The 23,789-nt window shown below is 42.4% G+C and overlaps 1 protein-coding gene across 1 annotated transcript in view; it reads right to left on the bottom strand.

Annotated features, from left to right (window-relative positions):
* Tes (testin LIM domain protein) overlaps positions 1-23,789 on the bottom strand; it is a 38,531-nt gene that overhangs the window by 5,949 nt on the left and 8,793 nt on the right. The window contains exons 2-4 of the mRNA XM_048448988.3: positions 11,722-11,807; positions 2,547-2,799; positions 1,170-1,499 (exon numbers count right to left, since the gene is read on the bottom strand). Coding sequence (XP_048304945.2) covers positions 1,170-1,499; positions 2,547-2,799; positions 11,722-11,807 — 669 coding nt within the window. The remainder of the gene's footprint in view (positions 1-1,169; positions 1,500-2,546; positions 2,800-11,721; positions 11,808-23,789) is intronic.

The following is a 23,789-nucleotide window of genomic DNA, read 5'->3' as shown; positions in this document are numbered from 1 at the left end:
CAGCCGTTGTCTTCATCTGGGTACCCACTAGGCTCCAGTGCAGAGTTCCAACCCCAGGGCCACCAACTCAGTAGATAATAAAACGGAAAGATACGAGTGTGAGAAAGGAACATGGGGGCTTAACATGAGTGGGAGGAAGATAAGAGAGGGATGGGGCAATCGGGATATATTACATATATGTGTGAAATTGTCAAAGCACAAGTTGACTCAAACTTGAGAAAGGAACAAACGTTTCATTAATACAGGCGTTAATAAAACGTTCAGCAGGAGTTGACAGACACTCCCTTACTTTGATCTGCCTATATCACGGTAAGACACAGAAATTCAGTGTATTCTTTGAAGTCAGTTAAGGAAGATGCTAGTAATGTCATCACCACTCAGTGTTAACACTGATGATATTAGCCAATGCTAGCCTATGTAATAAACTGTAGAAACATTAGATATATAAAAGATAACTAGTTAATACAAAGATTATGTTTGGAAGAAGATGCTGGGGCTAGAGAGATATCCCAGCAGTTAAGAGTGCCAGGCTGGACCAGGCAGCGGTGGTGCACGCCTTTAATCCTGCACTAGGGAGGCAGAGGCAGGTGGATCTCTGTGAGTTTGAGGCCAGCTTGGAATATAAGAGTTTGTTTCAGGACAGTCAGAGCTACACAGCGAAAACCTGTCTCAAAAAAAAAAAAAAAACAACAACAAAAAAAGCACCAGGCTGTTCTTCCAGAGGACGTGGGTTCAATTCCCAGCACTCACATGGTAACTCACTACTGTCTATATCTCCAGCCCCTGGACACCCAAAACCTCTTCTCGTCCATGGGCATTGTGGATATATAGTACAGGCAAAAATCACCCATACACACAAAAATAATAAATAAATACAACATTCAAAAGTTTTTGAAAGAAACAGATGCTAGGTAGGCATGTTATGTTCAAGTAAGAGGTCAAGGTAAGGCCAACTACTGTGACCACACAAACTCAAGATTATTCTTTAAAATAATCAGAAAATGTAGCTTCAGACAGACCTCCTAAATATAACTCTCCAAGGTCAGTCCAAACTGAACTTTGACTCGTTTTTTTTTTTTTTTTTTTTTCCCTTGTTCATTCCTTTTAGAAAGGAAGCGTTCTAAGAAAGGAAGCATCCACGAACGCAAGGCAACAATCCGGCTACTCACATACTGGGTCTTCTTGGGCTCGGCGGACTTGTCCTTGGGCAGCACGGCCGCTGGAGTGTTTCTATCCCCAGCAGGGCTGTGCAGCTTGTCACCCTGGGCGTGCATCTCAGAGGGGAGCTTCACGTCACCCACCCCCAGAGCCTCGCTCTTGTACTTCTTCACAAACTGCTCCATCTCCTTCACTTCCTTGGGTGACAGCTCATGGCACTTAGAGGGGTCCTGGTCATGAGCAGGGAGCTGCTTTGCCAGCTGCTTCTTCCGGTACTGTGCCCCCTCCGAGCCTGCCACTGGCTGCTTCTCTTTGGGCAGCATCTGCATGTACTGCCTGGCCTGGAGTGCAGGGAGGTGGGTGTTAAATGGGTTAGTCAATCTTTCATAACGCACCAGAAACAAGTTTACTCAGGAAGGGCGGTTCATCCTTTACTATAAACAACTAGAGACAGTAAGGCATAAAAAGCAGGTTCCTATGAACATAATAAACACATTTTTCTCCATGAAATCAGCCCCCTCCATCCAGTTTTCAGAACATTTGCATCACTACTGTTTAGCTGTGTTGAATCTACAGACGCGTGGCTTTGAGAAGATTTTGGGCAGATCACTGTGAGCGCTGTGGGTCAGCGGCTGTTTCTGCATATACAAACGCCACTGCAAGATTTACTGTGATGGCGACCTAACTGACCTTCCAATGCCTCATCCAGTTGTCATAATAATGGAAGAAACTTGATGCAAAAATCACATATTTTGCCTTTTATAGTAAAAGAAATATAATGTTGGAGCATTTTTGTTCAGTTCTAATTAAAGTCAGAAGTGCTATTATTTATTCCTCCTCATCCTGGAAAAAGTTTTGTGAGTATACCAGAAAATTGGGCAGATTGATATAAAAACTCTCAATTATTTTAATCTGATTTTCACATAATTACTAAAATTGTTAGAAAGATTCCTTTAAAAATCAGATAAATTAGACATTCAAAAAAGTCTATGAGGGGCTGGAGAGATGGCTCAGAGGTTAAGAGCATTGCCTGCTCTTCCAAAGGTCCTGAGTTCAATTCCCAGCAACCACATGGTGGCTCACAACCATCTGTAATGAGGTCTGGTGCTCTCTTCTGGCCTGCAGGCATACACAGACAGAATATTGTATACATAATAAATAAATAAATATTAAAAAAGTCTATGAGTTATCTAGACTCATATTTTAAAATGTAGTAATCTGAACCTAAAGTCTCTGTAATGGGAACTCAAGGAAAACAGATGTGTAGCGGTTGACTCTATTACAGAAGGAAGTACTAGGGTACTAAGTACTTCCTAGTTCCTAAGTCTAGTACCAACAACAAGAACAACAAAAGCCTCCTCCCTCATCCTCCTCCCCCCAGTACTTACCAGCGCCTGATTCTGGACCGGGGGAGCCCACTCATAGGTAACAGTGTTGATGGAGACATTCTTCTTGGCAGCAACCGGATTGGTCAATATCATAACATTGCGTTTATACATGGGAATTCCATCAGACTTCAGCTTGGCAATCAGGGTGGTGTACTTGGTGTCTTCAAAGAGTCTCCCCACTTTCCGGTCCTCCTCGGTGCTCAGGAGGACATCATGTTCTTCTTGCCCACATTTGCAGTTGCGGCATATTTTCCTATCATTTGGGGAAAAGCAGAAGATAACCAAGAAACCTAATGTGCAGTCCTTCATGGCTCATAAAATACTTTAGAAGGTATTATATATAATAATATAAAAAAGAAAGTACTTTATTTCATGCGGAGGGATGAAGACACGTGAAATCACATCCTTGCTTTATGGGACTTCGACAAGCCAGGTTATAACTAAAAAGTGCATATTCAAGAGGGCCGGTCTGAAGATGACCCATGTGATCTTTATTCCTCACACCTTACCCTCTAACCAAAATAAATAAACACATAGAGCTGCCCAAAGTATTACAGCAAGAGGGGCTACATTCCATTCTTCTTCCTATAAGCCGCCTGAGGTGACCTGGGAAGATGGTCCGCTACTATACAAAATCATGCAAATCAAGAGGTGTGAATCTTCGGGTTCATTTTAAGAACTCCGTGAGACTGCCCAGGCCATCAAGGGTGCGCATATCTGAAAAGCCACCAAGTATCTGAAAGGTGCTGTCCGGAGCTATGTGTTGGAGTCGGTTAGTTGCACCCAGGCCAAACAGTGGGGCTGGACACAGGGTCGGTGGCCAAGACAGAGTGCTGAAAATTTGCTGCATGTGCTTAAAAATGTAGAGTGGAGACGAACCGAAGGGCTGAGATGTAGGTTCTCTAGTTACTGAAAACATCCAGTGGACAAAGCACCTAAGATACGTCGATGGATTTACAGAGCTCATGGCCGGATTAACAAGAGCTTCCCCCGCCTCATCCAGATGACCCTCCCCGGAAAGGAACTAACTGTTCCAAAGTCAGAAGGGGAAGGTGCACAGAAGAAAAAGATATCTCAGAAGAAACAAAAACTTATGGCATGGGAATAAACTCAGCATAAAATAAATGCAGATAAAGTATGTGTGTGTGGGGGTGGAGGGATCTCACATTCTATTCATTACCTGTTAATATTTCATTGTCTTTCCCTAAGCTTTTTTTAAAAGACCAAGATCCTACGTTCAGGTCTATAGCCTTTCTCAATTTTCTTTCCTCCTCTACTCCTCTCCCTTTCCTTTCCTTTTTCATATTTTCTTTCCCCATTCCTTCCCTTTTTCTCTCTTATTTTTTCAAATAGTTATCTACCACCTGTCATGTATTCTATTTTCATAAGAGAAAAATGGCCTGGTATTAAGTTCTGGCCAGCCAGGGCTACATATTGACACCACGACTCCAAAATAAGACAAATGAATCAAAGATCCTCTGGCCTCATGGTGTTTCTTGCAGTTCAAGAACAAAACCATGCTCCACCAATCTCTCTAGCATCACACATTCACTCATGCAACCTATGTGTGTGTCCATGTGTCAAGCAGCATGCTTGAAACCAGGACCCAATGACAAACACAGATTTAACTTCTGTTGTTCTTGTTGTGCTGTTGTTTAGTTTGTCAAGACAGGGTTTCTCTGTGTAACAACCCTGGATGTGCTGGAACTCACTCTGTAGACCAGGTTGGCTCTCCAGTGCTGGGATTAAGGGCATGCACCACAACTGCTTAGCTTGACCATATAAAATCTATTTCCTAGTGAGATGATTACACAGACACACACAGATATATTTTATAATACATCTGTGTTAGGAATGGAGAAACAGACTTCCGTGACTGTAGAATTTTTACTTCAACCTGGTAAGGAAAGGATTCGAAAAGAAAGGGGCATTTAAATTTAGACCTGAAAGTTGCATAAACCATAAGTATAGGGGTGTGCAAGTGTGTATCTGTGGATGGGGAAAGGACAAGAAAAGGTTCCCAACACACGAATAGAAAGAGAAGTATTTGTAGTGGCCCTAAAGGAGGAAAGGGATATTCACATGGGTCCTATACCAGATGAGGCTAGCAGTGAATGAGTGAGAAGCTGATGAGGCTGGAGAAGGACACAAGCACGGGACACTTGTAGGTGCATCATGCGGAGTTTGACCTTCATTACAGTAGCATTTATGAGTTACTTAAACACAGAGAATTAGAAACATGAACAGACCTACTGTTTCAAATACCCACACAACCTACCATGCAGAGTGTGGGATAAAACATACTTGAAGGCTATGCGTGAATTGTGCATTGAGTTAGCAGCGGTGTGGTTCTTAATGACAGCGCCACCGTAGCTACTTTTAATGTAACTCACATATTTGGTGGTCTCTGCTGTGCTGAGGGTAAGGCATACTACAGCTCTCACTAGGGCATTAGAGAGTGGGATCAAAAAGAAGAGATTTCAGATCTTCATACAAGTAAATATAACTAAACTCTGTGGTCAGTGTGGGCTTAGTGATATTCTCTAAAAAAAAACAGATTTTGATAATGAAAAGGAGAGTAAGATGAATGTTGGATTCATCAAGATTAAATACAAAAGAGAAATAGATTTGAGGTAAGGAGTGGGAAAAGTTGAAAGGTTGAATATCTTCAGGACTAAACTACTGTGGTATTTGGATTGCCTGAGGTATGGGACAATGCTATCAAGTAGACTACAATAAACAACAATCCAGTGTTAACTATTCCGGTGAAACAAAACAACGCCCTCAGATCTTGAGATTCAGAGAGCAATGTGAAAACTGTGCCAACCACCTTCACCTCCTGGGGGAAGCAGGGCAGGAAAGGCTGAGGAGCAGAGGGTGTCTAGCAAGGATCACACTGGGAAAGGTGACAGAGGAGGCAAAGGGCCAGGGGAGCTCTGTGGTATTAAAGCTGTAAGCTTGGATGGAAATACGGGGCAATGAAATCGATCATTTCCAAAACGCATTCTGCAACCTTAGATTACTCAGGAGGCCAAGTCAGAGGCAAATGAGCATAAGATACTGTTAGCCGTGAGCCAGATTACACAGATCACGAGCAAAACGTCAGAGTTTAGCGGCTTGCTGAGGGAGTATCTTCCGCTGCTTCAGCCAGAGAGGACGAAAGGACAACTACAGGGTGAAGAATGCCACCCAGGAAAGAGTGGGAAAAGGTCAACTAACTCTAAACCATGAGGAATAAAGATAGAATGACAGGGGAACTAGTCATCTGAATTTGGCTACTGGAGGCTTCTGACGTCTTTCTTGATCGCCGTTGGTCTTTGGATCTCATCAGAAGACTGGAGCCGACGCTGACCCTTTCCCTTCCCGATCTGATGCTTATGAGAGGGAGGTGGTGAGCTGGGATGGGGAGTGTGCTGTAGGGAGGCGAACCACGGCTGCTTCCATTCCCTTAACAATGTCTTTCTGCTGTTTCTGTTTTCTTAATAACTCACTGCATGACTGCCCAAAAAACCAAAAAATCAGGAGGGAAACCACAAATACCCAATCCCAGTCCACCAAATACTGAGCACACATTTGTAGTTAGTATATTAATTTTAAGATTTGAAGCTAGAAACTAACCCTGCTATTTTCAATTCTATTCATACTTTCCTGTAGGTATTATTCAGAGCAGAGAGAAGGAAATCAACGAAACACAAGTAATCAGATTCATCAGGAAGGAAGGAAGGAAGAGAGGAAGAAAGAATAAATGAATTCTGGAGTTATACCCTGATGCTCTCACTGGCCACATAAAAATGTAAAGCATTAGCATGGAGAAGATTTTAACTGGATTTCAGATTTAGAGTTGAAATTTTATGCCAGAACCAGGAAAAACGAAGTGCTAAGAGATAAATGGATGTCTTTGCCAAATAACAAATTCTTATATAATTATATGTTTTTGTGCCTTCAGTGTTCTTAAAATTCTTTCTAGTACATGAACTGGAAACACTAGGCATACCGTGGAGAGAAGAAACAAGAGAGAAAGGAGACAGGGAGGGGAGAGACAAAGAGGGGGCAGATATGGAGTTATGGGGATGAGCAGGCACGTCAGATGCACGGGGAAATAAATAGCTGGTGGGATTCAGAATTAAGTCAGGTTAAAATTTTAGTTTACTTAAAAAAAAGAGAGAGAAAAGTAGAAGGTTATCTTTTAAAATTAGCACCTAACACACACACACACACACACACACACACACACACACACACACACACACAGAGAGAGAGAGAGAGAGAGAGAGAGAGAACAAACCCAAACTCCAGGTTTAACATTTTATGGCATAACTTAAGAGTTCTTTACTTAAATCCAAGAAAGAATGGAATTTCTAAAGCCTTAACAAAGAAAAACACAGAAATTTACGGTTTCAAGCTGAAAGCAGTCCAAGATGTCAATTCACCCTCCTAAGAAAGAAATGGTTTTTGTACCATGATTCATAAAAATGATTATTTTTCCATTGCAAGCGGTGGACCCTGGAGAGCTCTGGTGCACTGCCAGCTGTCCTGCTGACATAAGACAAGGCTATGCCACCGCTACAAACCCTAATTTAAAAGGCTAGAAGCTGCCCTTTTGGAACAGGGATATACATGTATGGGCAGGAGTGTGGGCCTCTGTGACAGAATCCAACAGAATGGTTACTCCATTTATGGCAGGGAATCTTCAGCTTTCTACCAGCTTTAAATCAGTCAGAAATTCTGCAACATGTCCACGACGATGAAGGAATTTCACCTTTTGTAAAATGCGGCTGTTTTAACACAGGTAAGGTCAAAGTGTAATTCCATTGCTTATATGACGCGTGAGTGATTACGGTTGTAATGATCTTACTATATACTCAATATGGAAAAAAATTGGCTACAAATGTTTTAAAATCTTGGCATTGTGCCAGACATTTCATAAATACTTATATCTGCATTTTGCTCAAAGTGTGTCCCATAAATATTTCTTGTTGCATAGAGAGCAACTTTCTTAGCCTCTAGTTTTCCCTTAGTCTTGGACTCTCTAGCACATTAAAGGAGGGAAGAGCTCTCAGATAAAGGATGCCACTGATCGCAAGGATGTCTGTGCCACCAAAATCACACTGCAGAGCAGACGGCCTGGTGAAGCTCAGAGTTGCCTGGTTGTGAGAATGAACATGTGTTCCAGTTCCTAACGCGGCGTGAGGAGGACTGTGCCAAGCTTTGGGGTCAAGTTCAGCTCTGCCTCCGTAAGCCATGACATTGGTAAGGTATTTATTTACTCTCCTAAGTAGGCTTCCTCCTAATGGGTGTTAGGAATAATCAGGGGAATAAAATGCTGTGGCAGGCAGACTAATGCCACCGTAAGAATCTGATCACTCAAGCCCCTCAAAAGGAACGGAAACAGAATCAGAGAGACGAGGGACGCAGAAAGGTCCTAAGCACTATTGACTGGAAACGGAAAGGACCGTAAGTCAAGGTACGTGTGTGGCTTCCACAGGTGACAGCAACCTCATCTGAATGGTAATGAGGAAATGGGGACCTCAGTTGTCCAACAACAGGAAAAATCAAACTCTACAAACAACAGGGCTGAGTAATTAGATATAAACAAAACAAAAGCAAAACAAAGTCTTGGTATGTATCAAGACTTTGATGGTGCCATTCTGAAACGCCAAGAAACAGACTCAGCTATGCAGTCCAAACCAAGGCTAGTTAATCCATAGGTGCTGTTTTTGCATACCAATTTGCAGTAAACATTTGTGGTATATAGAAAGGGTTCATAAATTATATATATTAAAAACTCATTGGCAAAACAAGTCACTATACCATTTTTAAAGTTTTGCTATTTAAATAAAGTTTGATAAACTTCTATAAGTACAAATATTTTTAGTTTGCTATAACTTTAGTGACACATTCTCAGCTTCCATTCACCTCTCGGATCCATGCATCACTGCGGCACTCTGTCTTGTGCCAAGAGGCTGACCATATAAAGGGGGCTCCTCTGTCCTCAGCGTGAGGCAATGCGAGGCACTAGCCAGAGAAGCAGAGTGAAGCCTGAATACGCCGTAGTATTCAGGAGAAACGATCTCTAACTTGGGAATGTGTGGAAACACAGGAAGGAGGGCCACAGATCACATCGCCCCCCTCCAGTCCATATGCTGAACTCCCATGGCCTAACAGAAGCCTGGTAAAGTTAAAGCTTCCAGGGGGGGGACTAGGAATCAATGAGGTCATACGGAAAGGGTCCTAATTGGATAGGACTGGAGGGCATGTATAACACATGGACGACTCTGTCCCATGTATGTGTGTCCACATGCACACATGCACTGGCCATGAGGATGCATGGTGAGAAAGCGATTGCCTACAACCCAGAAAGCAGACCCTTGACAGACTTCACAGCTTTCTCAATGCCTGGTGAAATACATTTATACTTAATCCACCAAATCTGTGCTCTTTTGTTATAGCAGCTGGAGCTAACTAATACAGTGGGCAACAGTAGTGCGTGATCTAAGAATTTCTGTTTCTAGTGCTTGGAAATCGTATCTCCTCAAGCACGGACATACGTGGGAAGAAATTCATGGAACTTGGGGAAATAACATGGAATAAGTAGTTGGGAGTACATGATGCTCAGAAGAAAGAGAATGACTGGATAAAGAAGTGGGGCCAGATGCTGAAGTCTGCCAACAAAGGCCAAAGAAGGTGATGAAATGAATAGGTTCAGTGTGCACAGAGGATTCTTAAACAACGAAGTCCACAGCAGTACTACAAACCATCGTCAGCATCACATTCTGTGGCTACGAGGAGGCTGCATTGGTAAAGAGGTACAGACCTGAATCCTAAATGTCAGGACTGACAGTGATGATGAAGGTGATTCAGTGGCTGTGGACCCCATGCCTCTGGTTTGCAGATAGCATCTTTGTTTGCACTTAGGACCCCTGGTCTGGACTATTTCACTACAACTGTACCAAACAGGGGCTAGAGAGATGGCTCAGGGGTTAAGAGCAGTTGCTGTTCTTCCAGAGGGCATAGGTTCAGTTCCCAGCATCCACCTGGATGCTAACAATTGAATGCAATCCCAGTTTCTGAGAATCATACACCTTCTTTTGGCTTTTGAGGGCATTAGTCACACATGTGGCGGACAGATATACATGCAGGCAAAATACCCATATACATTAAATAAATAAATAAACAAATAAGTACTTTAAAAAACATTTAAAAAATACTGAAAACTAGCTTCACCCAGAGGCCCATGGCATCTGCCTCTGGTCTTCCAGTTATGGAAGCTGGGGACTGATGAGAAATCATACCACAGAAATGTGTCTGGACCCCCGCCAGGAGAATGACAACATTACTAAGAAATATCATCTGGTGGACCATACAAGCACCAGCTGGCTTGGAGGCCAACCTCTAACATTTACGATGCTTGGACTCTAAGTCTCTGGCCAGTTTATCCAAGCGGCCTGTGTGGTAAAAGGTAAAGAATTGATTCTCATGCCATGAAGGTCTGCTCTTGCCTGGCCAATGTTTGAAGAATTTGAAAATATCAGATGATAGCGGCCTGCAGGATAGAAAGGACCCAGACAAAGAAGTTACTCTAAACTAGCCTGGTTTACAGAGGAGGAAATCTCCCTAAGGAAGGAGCTTTACAGATCTCATGAGCAGTTTACAGAACTGCCTAGCTGAAAGGATTATTTTAAGCTTGAAAACACAGTGTCCAGCAGGGGGCGACGTGTCCCTCCGCAAAAGCAACAGTAGTCACAAAGGAAAGTGGTGCGGACAGTAAGGTGAAATGGGAACCCACCCAGGTAGGTATCTTCGGGTTCCTCACTCATGGGTTCAACAAACAGGAGGAATAAAACAAACACACATCTGCTGTTCTTCCCCAAACAGTACAACGGAAGAATTAGTCACCAACAGAAATAGGAAGAAGTGTGTGGCTAGAATGTAAGCAAACAGGAGACTTTCACAATGAGATCTGAGCATGTGTGCTTCTGCCTCTTCGGTAGTACGAGGAGATAACCTCTAATCCTGAGAAACTATTTCTGCTCAATGATACATATCTTCGTATGTCCCTACAGACACGACAGCTATTTTAAGACAGGAATTTACAAACCCAATGGAAAATTCTAAATAAGTTTTTTGAAAATAAACAACAAAAATAAAGAACGGAAGCATTACTGCTGGAAATGGTGAAGTTTCTGTTGCCATCGGTTTTTAGACATTTTTGTCTATTTCTTAGAGCTTATTGAATATGCCAGCTTTTAAAGGAGACAAATATGGCAGATTATATTATGTCCCTCTCCCGCTTACGCTGTATACAGCCGTAATGGATGTTGACACCTTTTATTCTAGTGTTGCATGGTACCCGAGGCATGGAGGTAGTCATTAAGTGAAGTCAGTTCAACATGGACTGGGCCTACAGTTCAGTGGTGGAATGTTTGCCTTGCGTACAATACAATCCTCAGTATTTAAAATGAAAACATTGCCACAGGGCAACCATTATCTACCGATTACTGATTTGTATTTTTATTGACAATATTATGCTGCCTCTGACTTCCAGAAGGCATGTGGAAGAACTCTGATGTTCTTTGAAAGAGCACACTTCCATTTTTAGATTTAAGGGCTACAAATAAGATCTATTCAAAGTATCAGTTTTGAGCCTGTACTTCTGTCCCTTGGGTACATAAGCATCATTCAAAAATTGGCAACTTCTTTTAAAAAGGATCAAGTTCCTGAAAGTTTCTCAGTAATGAACTGACCCGAGAGAAGGTTTTAAGAACAAACTTAGTGTTACTTCCTGACAATGAGGATATGAGCTCACAACTGATACACGCTGACCCCCGTGCAAAGGCAGGCATGAGCCATGCGGAGTTGACTATTAGTATCAGGTTAATTAGCAGTCCTCAGAGGGATTACCACAAACTCCTCTGCCTCTCAGAAAGGGCATATTTAGTGGGGGGTGGTGGGGGAGTAAGAAATCAAGCACCTCTTCCTACAATCGTTATTGCCCAACCCACTCTGTCGTACTTCATGACATGAACGTAGAACAGTCTACTGACTTCTTAGAAAACAGAAGCCCCGCAACTAAGCAGCTGGTCAAGAGCTTGTCAGAGTGCACGCACGCTGTCCAAGGGACACTGCCCAACAGGAGAAAACACTGATGATACTACGGTAGGTTTCAAGAGCTCACCTCCAGAAGTGCAGTTCAAACCCTTCACAGTTCTCTTTGCATTTCAGGCAGGGGGCTCCAAATCCTTGCTCATGACCTAAGCCCATCTGTTAAGGGGGAGAAAAAAAGAGAATCTAGTATTATGAATTTGAAAAAATTTTAAAAATTCAATAAACCACACTTTTTAATTCCACTTAACACCCTTGTTGATGTAACTCTCAAACAAATCTTTTATGGGTTTCACATTGTTCAGCCAACGAAGGCATCAGGTATGTAAATAGAGGCTGCAAGCCCGTACACAGCATACTTTATGTTCTCATTGCTTTTGTCAGGAAAGGAGAAGAAGCGAATACAACTTTAGAGAAAACTACAAACAGTGAAAGGCCACAAAACTCATGAATTTATGTCTTTGCCCATTATGTGCCCAGAATACCTCAAATACCGGGAGAGCTCAAAGGGCAAAGACTGGAAAGCAAATAAATATGCGAAAGAGTTTAGGAATTACAATTAAAATATTATTTTATATCATGAAAATATAATCAAAGCAACTACAAACATTTATTGAATACCTGAAACAGTATTCTTTATTTCTTACTATTGAATTAAAATCTTACAAAACCGCATAAAACACTTAGGAAGCAGGCAGCACTATCGCACTGTTCTCTCTCTCTCTCTCTTTCTTTTCTTTTCTTTGTTTTGTGGTGTGTGTGTGTGTGTGTGTGTGTGTGTCTCAAGAGAGGGTTTCATTGTGTAGCCCTGGCAGTCCTGGAACTCACTCTGTAGACCAGGCTGGCCTCAAACTCACAGAGATTCACCTGCCTCTGCCTCTGAGAGCTGGCAGGAAAGGTGTGCGCTACCACCACTGGCCAGCTTGTTCTCTGTTCTTTAAAGATGATTTCGTTGAAACCCAAAAAGTTTTCAGAATTTGCTCAGGATCAAAAGGTCAGCACATTCTGGAACTTACCTGGACACCTCCTCTCTGAGGACTATCTCTCACAGTACCCAGAGGGGTTATGAAGGTTGCCACGGGAGAAAACCAGTCAACAGGCCTAGCCAACTGTAAATCTAGATTTGACAATGACCAGCCTGCTGAGACAGCCACAATGGCACAATAGTGGTACTTTTATATGAGGGGTGAGAAGCAGTTGTCTACTTGGACTTGAGACCTGCCCAGGGGGTAGAGATTTAAGCCTGGCACTGTAAACCAAACAAGTATCGACAGCTAAGAGGTCATGAATGCTAGAGAAGAGTCTGCTACTAACACTTTCCTAAAGCGGTATAATATCAAACTGTAGTCTAAATGCATACATAACCTTATACCCATAGGTAAGGGTATCTCTCAGTCCTCATCAAAAAGGTGTGTTTTTGTACTAGATGGAAACTATTTGCACAGAACAACTGAATTTGGGCTATGACACATCTACAATATGGCTCAGGGAACATCAGGGTGTGGTGAGGCACTGTATGAGCCAGAGGGCCAGATACTTGCAGCTGGATAGTAACATCTGGATATGAAAGGGAAGCTACATGCATGAACTCCCAACAATATGGTTGCCTAAATGACATGCTAAGTAGGAGATCCTTGAACCCATAATAAGAACACTAAGATACATGCTCACGTGTAGTAATAATGATGATGGAATTGAATTAGACAGAGATTGGCACACATACTTTCATCTTTTCTGAGTGCCAAGGCTGAGTGAAGGCACCAACAATGTCCCTGACAGAGGAATTAAGTAACTAAGGGTGGCAGGAGATCACACCAGTATATACGGTGTCCTTTTGTGACCCAAGGGAAGAAGTCCTAATTAAAAACAAAACAAAAATAAAGGCACCTAGTTTTCAGAACTACTGCTATCAACTAAAGTCATGAGACTGAATTTTGAGCTGGCCATGAACTTTTATTGCCTATGACAGAAATTATTTTGCATTTCCACAAGCTGGGCTACAGAACTTAAAGTTCACTGTCACCCAGCTGAAGATCTCTATCTTATGCCACATCATGGGGGAAGAATTTCTCTACACCAACTCTCTTCTCCAACCTCAGTTGTAATAAGCAAGCACAAAAGCACTCTAAGAAAAGACATTAGTGATCTCCACTCTCATTCTGTGGTCAGTAGATGTACCCGCTGCCAGACTGAGTTGTAATCTGGAATGCAGTTCTAAAACCCAATACAACAACATTGTCGGTAGCTCTACAGGCATGCAATGAATTTCTTCTGATCTGCTCCTAATTGAGGCATCTGACAATGTCAGTCTCCTCTCAGTCAAGCCTAACCTAGAAGATGGAAACCATACTAATCCTACTTTGTAGAGCCAGATACACCAACCCGCCTCTGAGTTCTTTAAGGTCCACTCCCATCTTCTAATGCACAGTCAGGAGACCTGGGCTTCCAATTCCTTTGAATTTCAGTTCAAGATCCCTATTTTTTTCTTAAATATTCAGCAATTTCTCTCTTTCCTTTACTTTGTGGTCGGGATTCCCTGAAATCTAAGACCCAGAATCCTCACCACACTTCTTCCCTCCTCTTTGTCCTCAGCCAAGACCACCCCAACTGGGCAGAGTCCTCCTTTTCACAGAAGAGGTGATCGCTATTTTTAGACACCTAAGTCTTAGAGGCTAGTTTCTGTCTGGTTCTTTGTTATTGAGAACTGCTGGGGAGGAATCTTAAGGGATGTATTGTCTAAGGATACTCGGGATGCAGGTCTCTGTGAATGTATTATCTAAGGATTCTCAGGCTGCAGGTCTGTGTGTCTATGTTATCTAAGGATACTCAGGATGCGGGTCTGTGTGAATGTGTTATCTATGATACTCAGGATGCAGATCTCTGTGAATGTGTTATCTATGATACTCAGGATGCAGGTCTGTGTGAACGTGTTATATAATGGTACTCAGGATGCAGGTCTGTGTGAATGTGTTATCTAAGGATACTCAGAATGTAGGTATGTGTGAATGTGTTATCTAATGGTACTCAGGATGCAGGTATGTGTGAATGTGTTGTCTAAGGATACTCAGGAGGCAGTCTGTGTGAATGTGTTATCTAAGGATATTCAGAATGCAGGTCTGTGTGAATATGTTATCTATGATACTCAGGATGCAGGTCTGTGTGAATGTGTTATCTAATGATACTCAGGTTGATGGTCTGTGTGGGATGGAATGGAAGAGTGTAGGGGGCGGGCTATGTCTTAGTTCCTTCTCAGCTAAGGCAAACAGGCCACTTAGTCAATGAAAGCCAGATCCTTGGCTCATATGAACACTAAGATTTGTGTGATTGTATGTAATAGTGATGTAAGAGTTAGTTTTACAAGTTAGTAAGAAAATGATGAAATTGTATTGTATAAACGTGAGAGAATTAATAAAACAGAAAACTGTGCACATGAAGAAAGACCAACGAAGAAGAGTCAAGAAAAGTGTGATTTAGTCCCACAGTGTCACCAGCCACATTCAAAGATTTTTTTTAAAATCATTTTTCTCCTCTGGGTTTTGTCTAGATAAGGAAAGGATTGAATCGGATTGGCTCCAGGCTTTTTTTAATTTTAAAATTATGATTGTAAATCACATGTTGGGCAACTTTATCTTTTGTTAGTCTCTTGTCAACCTGTCAAAGCTAAATTGCTAAATATAAAATGATCATTTGAGAAAGGCAGTGTATTAGCAGCTCATACAAGCCACAATGATTTGGACCACAGTCTGCAAAGTACGTATAGGATACAAGCAACCCAGCTGTGAGTTGCATTGTTCGGTTCTATCGTACACCGCCATTTCAAAAGCTATGTGTGGTGGAATTCCCTGCAGGATCAACAGCTGGTGCCTAAAAACACATGGTTCTCATAAGCACACGAGTTCTGAAGCTGTTTACTTCATACAATTTTAGCAACACATTCTGGCCATTGTCAATAGAAGGATATGACACATTAATTTTTCTTTTTCATTGCCCAAGAAAACAGGTCCTCTGGATTGACTATATTCGGAGAAATCATAGCTGGGCTGTGCGAATTCCATCCAGGGCCTCTCAAAGGACAACAGTCACTCTGTGGCAGCTATCCTGAAATACTAGCCACAGGTAAGGCTTTTTAAGTAGCCATCACTGTAGGCTCCAGAAACACAGCTTACATTTCCATGACCTGAGTCTCCAAGCCCCTGCTTCCCTCTGTTTATCTTAGAGTTGGAAATGGAAATGGCATCAATTTCTCCATAATTATAATGTCAAGAAACCAGATATGTTGGCAACATTTCAAGTGACCCTCTTGATCCAGAGCAGAGGGATCGCATGTCAGACACTTGAAAGAGAAAGGGGGTTGGGGAAGAAGAAGGGTACAAAACATCTGGTATTTCAAACATGGTCTGGGTTGATTTGGAGACAATTTGGATCTGGAAGATATTATGAAGTGTTCAGGGTGAGATCATGTGAGCTGTGTTGCCTTATAACCAACTTTCCCTGTGGAGCAAGTGTTACTGACATTGTTTGATCACCTTGGAACGAGGCTTCCTGAGGAAAATGATATGAATATGAAATGCACATAGTCTATGTTTTCTTCCATGTGTGCATTGTTTACTCACATATAGGAAACATAGACACACATACATGCAAGTGTATACACAGACACACATATAGGTTTGTGTATGGATTTATATTATAGTCATAGACGAATGACATTTCTAAACAATGCTTTTCATAGAAACAGAGTAGTTACTGTGAAGCTCCACCTCCACTTTCCAATCAGTAAGTCTTGACTCTTCTCTGATGCAAGGTCTCAAACTGCTGAGATTGTTCAGATCGTTGTCTGTTTCCCAATCTCTACCATAATACAAAAACATCTTCCAAAGGTAAGAAAACAGATAAATTATCCAAAGTAAAACCTTTAGGTTTACCTTTTTTTTTTTAACTTAGAAGATCAAAACTTCCTATTTTGGCCCATTTCAAAATATATGAGAGAAATAATAAAGCAAGGGTTGTGACCATTTGCCTCATCACCTCACTGAGGGCCCAAAGTCTTCTCATCTTCTCAATCCTTGGCAGGTAATGCTTACTGTGGGCTGAGCCCTAAACACGCCAGGTTGCTCTCTCACCCATAGCCAGTGTCCATGATCAGACTCTCCACATGGCCATGTAGTGCCACACTGTGACGGAGCCCTCCCCCTGTATGTCATCCAGCTGCTTCAAAAATTAACTCACCACACAATGCTCCTCTTACCAGATACTTTTAATGTACAATGAATTCCTCTTTTTTCCAACGTCAGAGGAGATACTTTCAAACCCACCCTGCCTCATTTCTTCCACGTCCCCTACTGCAGCAGATGATAATTAAATATCAGTGGAGCTGCTAAGCTGAGAGGAAAAACCTCAGTATCTTACCCCCAACCAATTTCACCATTTTCACAAGAACGTCCCTGGAAGGGATTATGACAGTAACAGCGAGAGCCCATACTTACTGGGCATTCAAGCTGCCAGGCACGGTTCCGTTCTGGTTCCATGAACTTGTGGGAGCCCTCTAACAGGCTTGGAGAGCATGGGTACTATGGATGCCCATATTTCCGTCCAACTGACAAAGTGACTTGTGACGCAGGAGGCACACTATGAATACAGGTACAAGGAGTGATTGCTGGCACCTTGCTTCATTTTTATTTATTTTTGTTTTGTATCAAATCTCTTTAGTCAAATGACCACATTAAAACTGAATTTTACTTATTCCCTACAAGTAATTTCTTTCTCAATATGTTGGTTGTTCACTCTGTTGGGACCAGGAAAATCTTCCCAAAGTCAGGACAGTAGATAACTTTCTTTTAAATCCTCAAAACCCCATTCTCCTTCTCAAATGTATGTAAGCATACACAACTGTACATACACATATGCAGTGATAAATGCTTATAGAATACTATATAAAATACCAGGATTAATTTGTAGGAAATTAGAGCGACACATTTATGAGAAAATCTCCACAATTCTATAACACATGAGGGTTTTCTTTTAAGAACACAAAGAAAAAGTAGGAAAGGTTTTATATAAGGGTCTGTATAAGATCTCTTACAGAAATACACTTGGGAAAAAAAAGACATGGGACCTTGGTCTGAGGATATTACTACATAACTAAAATTAGGGAGCACTTATGGCCAACCATCCTTATATGTAATGTTAAGTGAGCATTCAAAGACAATTTGACCACAGAATAGTATTAGAGACAATGTAATTTAGATTTCATATATTTTGGGTGAACAATGAATAGAAAAATTGCCATATATCTCCTTAGTTTAAGCAGGTTCCTTAGAAACACTTTCAGTGAAAACTTCCAAATTATATTCGTCATGACCTTTAATAGATCTCCTCTTGCATAAGCTTCACTAGGAAAAGGCCTCCCCGAGAATCTGTTACTTAGAGAAAACCCAATGCAAGCTGGAAAGATGCCACAGTTAATAGCACTATCATTGTTGCTGAAATCACTTCTTAATTAAGATTGGTTCCACTGAAGGACTCTGCAGTGGGATATGCTTAAGAAACATGTCCTGAAAAACTTTCTCTTTATTAGCTATAAAAGGGACTTTCAGAACCTGCATCCAAAAGGTATCTATCTGTGGGAGTTCCTCAGAAGAGGGTGAACTGCAGCAAATATCCCTAAGTTGGTCTTGTGTCAGTCACTACCTCCATAGCTGGCTCCAAAGAGGAACCATTCAGACAGAAGAACACTAAGAAGCGTTATGAAGACAGTGCACCTTAGAATTTGAATAGTGCCACCATTCTTGACAAGTACGAGGTCTGTAGCATAACTGCTTCAGAAGTACGCCATTGTAACACGTTAGTAGGAACAGGGGAAGGTGACCACACAGTCAAATGACTTACTGACCCCTGTTCCCCATCTATCTCTTTGGAGTGCATGTAGGAACAAGGAAAGTACAGGCAGGTTTTCACCAGAAAAAGAAAAGGCTCGCTGTAATGGCTGACAAAGCTGCAGAGGGGGCTGCTGAAGGAAGCTGGGAAACCCGAGATAACGTGGGAGTAAAGGCCCAAGGGAGAAGGCACAGGGAATCAGGGGGAAGAATGACATGCAGAAGAAAAATACGTTTCACAGAACAGTCAGGAAACTGGAAAAGGTTCCTACTGGCGGTCCTTGGGCTTGCTAATTTACTTAGTATCCAGACTTTCCACACCATTCCTTACTCTGGAAAACAAATCAAAACGGAATGCATGAATGGGGCGTGCCATAATTAATTTAGACCTGTGATCTAAGTTGATGGATTACAAAACTGGTTTGAGACTAGGCTCAGTGGGATGGAGGAGCCAAGTTCTGAGTTTCTCCCTAATGGGAGAGGAAAAGAGTTGAGCAAATGTCCTGGTGGTATGCGAGTGTATCCTTTGGGTATATGCCCAAAAGTGGTATTGCTGGGTTTTGAGGTAGATTGATTTCCAATTTTCCGAAAAACTGCCATACTGATTTTCAAAGTGGTTGTACAAGTTTGCATTTCCACCAGCAATGGAGGAGTGTTCCTCTTTCTCCACATCCTCTCCAGCATAAGCTATCATTGGTTTTTTGATCTTAGCCATTCTGACAGGTATAAGATGGTATCTCAGGGTCATTTTGATTTGTATTTTTTGATGGCTAAGGATGCTGAGCAATTCCTTAGTGGTTTTGGCCATTTGAAATTCTTCTTTTGAGAATTCTCTGTTTCGATGCATACCTCATTTTTAAATTGGATTATTTGGTATTTTGACATCTAGTTTCTTGAGTACTTTATATATTTTGGAGATCAGTCCTCTGCCCAATGTGGGGTTGGTGAAGATCTTTTCCCATTCAGTTGGTTTGATGACTACCTTGATTGTCAACAAAGAAACTTCATCCAGCAACTGATGGAAGTAGATGCAGAGATCCACAGTTAGCAGTGGTCAGAGCTTTCAGAGTCCAGTTGAAGAGAGGGGGAAGCAATAATATGAGCAAAGGGGTCAAGATCATGATAGGGATACTCACAGAAACAACTGACCTGAGCTAGTGGGAGCTCACTGATTCTGAACTGACAGTGGGGGAACTTACATAGGCCCAAACTAGGCCACCTGAATGTGGTGACAGTTGAATGGCTTGGGCAGTCTGTGGGACCACTGGCAGTGGGACCAGACTTTATCCCTAGTACATGAACTGGCTTTTTGGAGCCCATTCTCTTTGGCGGGATAACTTGTTCAGCCTAGATATGGTGGGGAGAGCTTTGATCTAGCCTCAAAGTGATTTGACAGACTTTGTTGACTCCCATGGGAAGCCTTACCCTCTCTAAGGAGTGGATGTGGAGGTGGGGTGGGTGGAAGGTATGGGTAACCGGAGGAGAAAAGAGAGGGAGCTGGAATTGGTATGCAAAATGAGAAAGATTGTTTTTAAAAATAATAAAAACAATCTTTTAAAAAAAGAGGAAAAAGAACAAGACAGAAGGCTTTGGTTCTTCATAAACTGTGTTCCTTATTTACTGACTATTGTGGGAGGACCTCCCCACTGAAGAAAACACATGGGCAGCATTGACATTTGCTTAATGGTTCAAGAAAATTAGGACATTTTCAAAGCATGCATATACTTTCTATTTATAACTGCAATCAGATTTCAATTGCATGCTAACTCAATTTCCCTTTATCTTGGCAGAACAAGGAAAAAACTAAGGTGAAGTGATTAGCGGGCCCATTCCCAAGTCACCTATAATGTTACTTTGATGCTTTCCTATGCACAGAATATTATGGACAGCAAAGGTTATTCAGAATGAGGAAGGCCACCAGCAGACTCTTCTGGTACCTCTCACTGCATAGCGGTGATCAGACTCCATCCCAGCAAGGGACAGGTGCCATACTTTGGTGCCTAAAAACCTAAAAATCCATGCATCCTGTAAAGACAGTTATTTATTCTGTCCTGTCTGACCATAGTAGTTTGTTCATGCTTCCACATGTGTGTGTCCTGGGGTAAGCAGCCATGCACCAGCAGCCACATATGCTTTGTGCAGCTCAGGACAAGTAGTTCAGGACAGTGTCTGTTGAAATCGCTCACCTGTTTCTCATGATCTCTCATTTTCCTCCAGACTGACCTGGGCTACTTCCCAGATAGGGCTCCAAGGTAGCAGGGAGCAACAAGCAACGTCTCTTAAAGCCCAAGCCTGGAACTGACATTAGCACACCCAGTACACCCTACTGGGCCAAGTCAGTCCCATCACAGTACAGACTGAAGGGCGGGATGGGCAGATTGCAATCTCATGGGAGGAGCAGCAAAGACCTATGATATTCTTGCAAGTAACCAAAGAAATTAAAGATTTTGATTTAAAAGACATGCCAGTTCCCTATCCTGAACACCTGACACTGTGCAATCAGTGGGTCATGACGAGAACTTAACACAGCTTTGAAAAGGAAGACAATTAAATCCAGCGATTTAACATACCCCAGGTTACCAAGCTTTAATGGAATCTTTCTTTGTGGTCAGGAAAGCATCAACTTGCAAAAGTTTGCTGACAGCATGTCATCACAAAATTCTTGATGATTCCATGAGGTGTTTATTAAATGGCATGATGATATCTGCATGGTTTTCTTCCCTCTAGGGGATGATGGTGATGATATATTTGTTTACTATGTGTAGTCTCCAGATATAATGTTTTAAATGTTAGTGTCACTTACACTGGCACTCGCAGTGACCTCGACAGTTGAGGACGAGGATAGGGTAGGGTTTGGAGGGTTAAGTAACTTGGTAGGCTGTGTACAGAGAGGGAATTAACACCAAGAAGAGACTACAGGGTACACTACAAACACTGATACAATCCTGGCTCTCCAGACCTTTACTTATCAGCGTTAAGCATCCTTATCAGAGAATCCAAAACATTATTGAGCACTATTATCAGTTCACAGAGCAATCAAAACAGAAGAAGAAGAAGAGGAAGAAGAAAAGAAGAAGGAGGAGGAGGAGGAGGAGGAGGAGGAGGAGGAGGAGGAGGAGGAGGAGGAGAAGGAGAAGAAGAAGAAGAAGAAGAAGAAGAAGAAGAAGAAGAAGAAGAAGAAGAAGAAGAAGAAGAAGAAGAAGAAGAAGAAGAAGAAGAAGAAGAAGAAGAAGTCCCAGTCCAGATTAAGAGGCAGGTATCAAAGCTGGGATTCAAACATACAAGTAGGAACACCAAGCTCTGCAGGGCTTCCTTTAAATCCCCATGTAACAGACAAGAGTCTGGAAGTGGTCAGTATCCTGACTGAATCCATCTGGTCAGCAGAAGGTATAAGACTTTCTCTGTGGTGTCTTGAAGAATGTGAAGTTGGGGTAAATATGTCTCGCCTTCCATCCTTCCCTTTTCTCTTTGGAGAACTTTGCATCCAATTAGCACTGACGAATTCTAACACTCACACCATAGCGTGAACGTTTCTGTAGCATATTTTGGAATTTTTATAGTGTTTAAAAGGTCAGACTTTGTAACCTCTCTTAAAAACCTCAGGCAATTTGGCATCTTCCACAGAAATAAGTTCTACATTTCCTCAAGCAACGTGCAAGAAACACAACCCGGTTGAGAAGAATTTGGAGAGATCTGTGTCTTAAAGCTAGCAGGAAAGTGACCAGATTAAAAACAGGCCCACCGAAAATCAAGTAAGTCACACTAAAAAGATCTTAGTTTTCTTTCACAGCCTTTCAGAAGGCCCAAAGACTACCTGCCCTCTACTGTTTCAACCCTTTGCTTCAAGTACTCCCTGACTTAGGTGAGACAGATCAGAAGGTGACCACCTTCTTTAAGGATATTTAGCCGGAAGTTAAGGACTGTTCGATAAAATTCACTGAAAATGATAAATTTTCTGTAAGATCTTTGTTATATCTATTCCCTCATGTTCTTCCTCATCATGAGTAAGGCAGTTGGGCAGTTCCTTTGCTTGATGGCCACTTGACTGACAGCTGTGAGGTACTCTGCATACCTCTAGCCTCAGTGGTGCTGGGTAGAGAAGGGAGTGAGTAATCAAGGGGGGGAACAGAGGTGACGGCTGGCTATGGAGCTGTGACTGTGCTGTCCATTGTTCCAGAGCCTGCTGGATTGTGGATGCGCTAGTCAATGTTCCAGGAGATCCGCGGGAGCAGGGCAGCCACAGCTTCAGCCCCACCATGTTCAAGGGACACGGGAGTTATTCAACTCCCGCGCAGACCCAAAAGAAGTTCCTTGAATGTCTGTCATGACAGGCGAGGCTGTTTTAAAAGCTAGGCATGGCACGGTGGAGGACATCAGTGACTCTTCGTACACAGAAAGCAGAAAGCTGTTGACATTCGAATTACTGCAATGTTCGTCAACATGTGGCAGTTGGCAAACCATGACTCACCTGTCTGTTCTGAGACAATAAGGAAGTGACCACAAGGTCATCATTGGTAACATAGAAAGTTCAAAGTCATCTTGGGCTATGTCACATTTTATTTTTAAAAAATTAAAATTAAGCATAGGGGTTCATATCTGTAATCCCAGAACTTGGAATGCTAAACTAGGTGGACCCCCAGAAGTTCAAGGTTAGTTTGGGCTAGTTGGGGCTAGAGTGAGACCCTATCTCATAAAAACTAGACACATCTGCAAACACACACCCTCCTAGCTTCTCACGAAGACTGAACTGATAACAGAGAAATGGAACCTATCAATGCACACAAATGTTGTTCCACACACGCGGAGCCCTGCCATTGCCGTGGCTGCCTCTCCAACTGCGCCTTTGCTTCAGGAGACTGATTACATCATTTAAGCTTCAGGTGACCCTGCTAAGAACCCTGCAATATGTCCCTTAAGTTCTCACTGTGACTGGGAGGAGAACCTAGCCCATCCATAACAGTGTCCGTGAAGGGTTTGCTCACTGCTCTTCCTTCCCTGGCAGCCGTCCAGAGCAGTCCGGGAGAACTCTTGGACGTTTCCCACTGATGCTGTAGGCCCAACTCCAATAAGGCCACATTAAGAGGGTTTGGCAGCCGCTTGTAGTCTTTACTACAGGTAGAATGAACTACTCTGACGACTCAACAAGCTTCCGGACCCAGGCGTACCCAGCAACAATCTGAGAGCAGCTCAAGAATGACAGACAAGCAGAGGGGTAGGAAGAGCCACAGAGAGCTGTGGCTGTGAGGTGGGGGTTATAAAGAGGCAA

This window comes from Myodes glareolus, chromosome 25 (genome assembly GCF_982192425.1).
Source record: "Myodes glareolus chromosome 25, mMyoGla1.1, whole genome shotgun sequence".
Taxonomy (NCBI): domain Eukaryota; kingdom Metazoa; phylum Chordata; class Mammalia; order Rodentia; family Cricetidae; genus Myodes; species Myodes glareolus.
The sequence above is the reverse complement of the archived record's forward strand: the minus strand, read 5'-3'. Positions and strand labels throughout refer to the sequence as shown.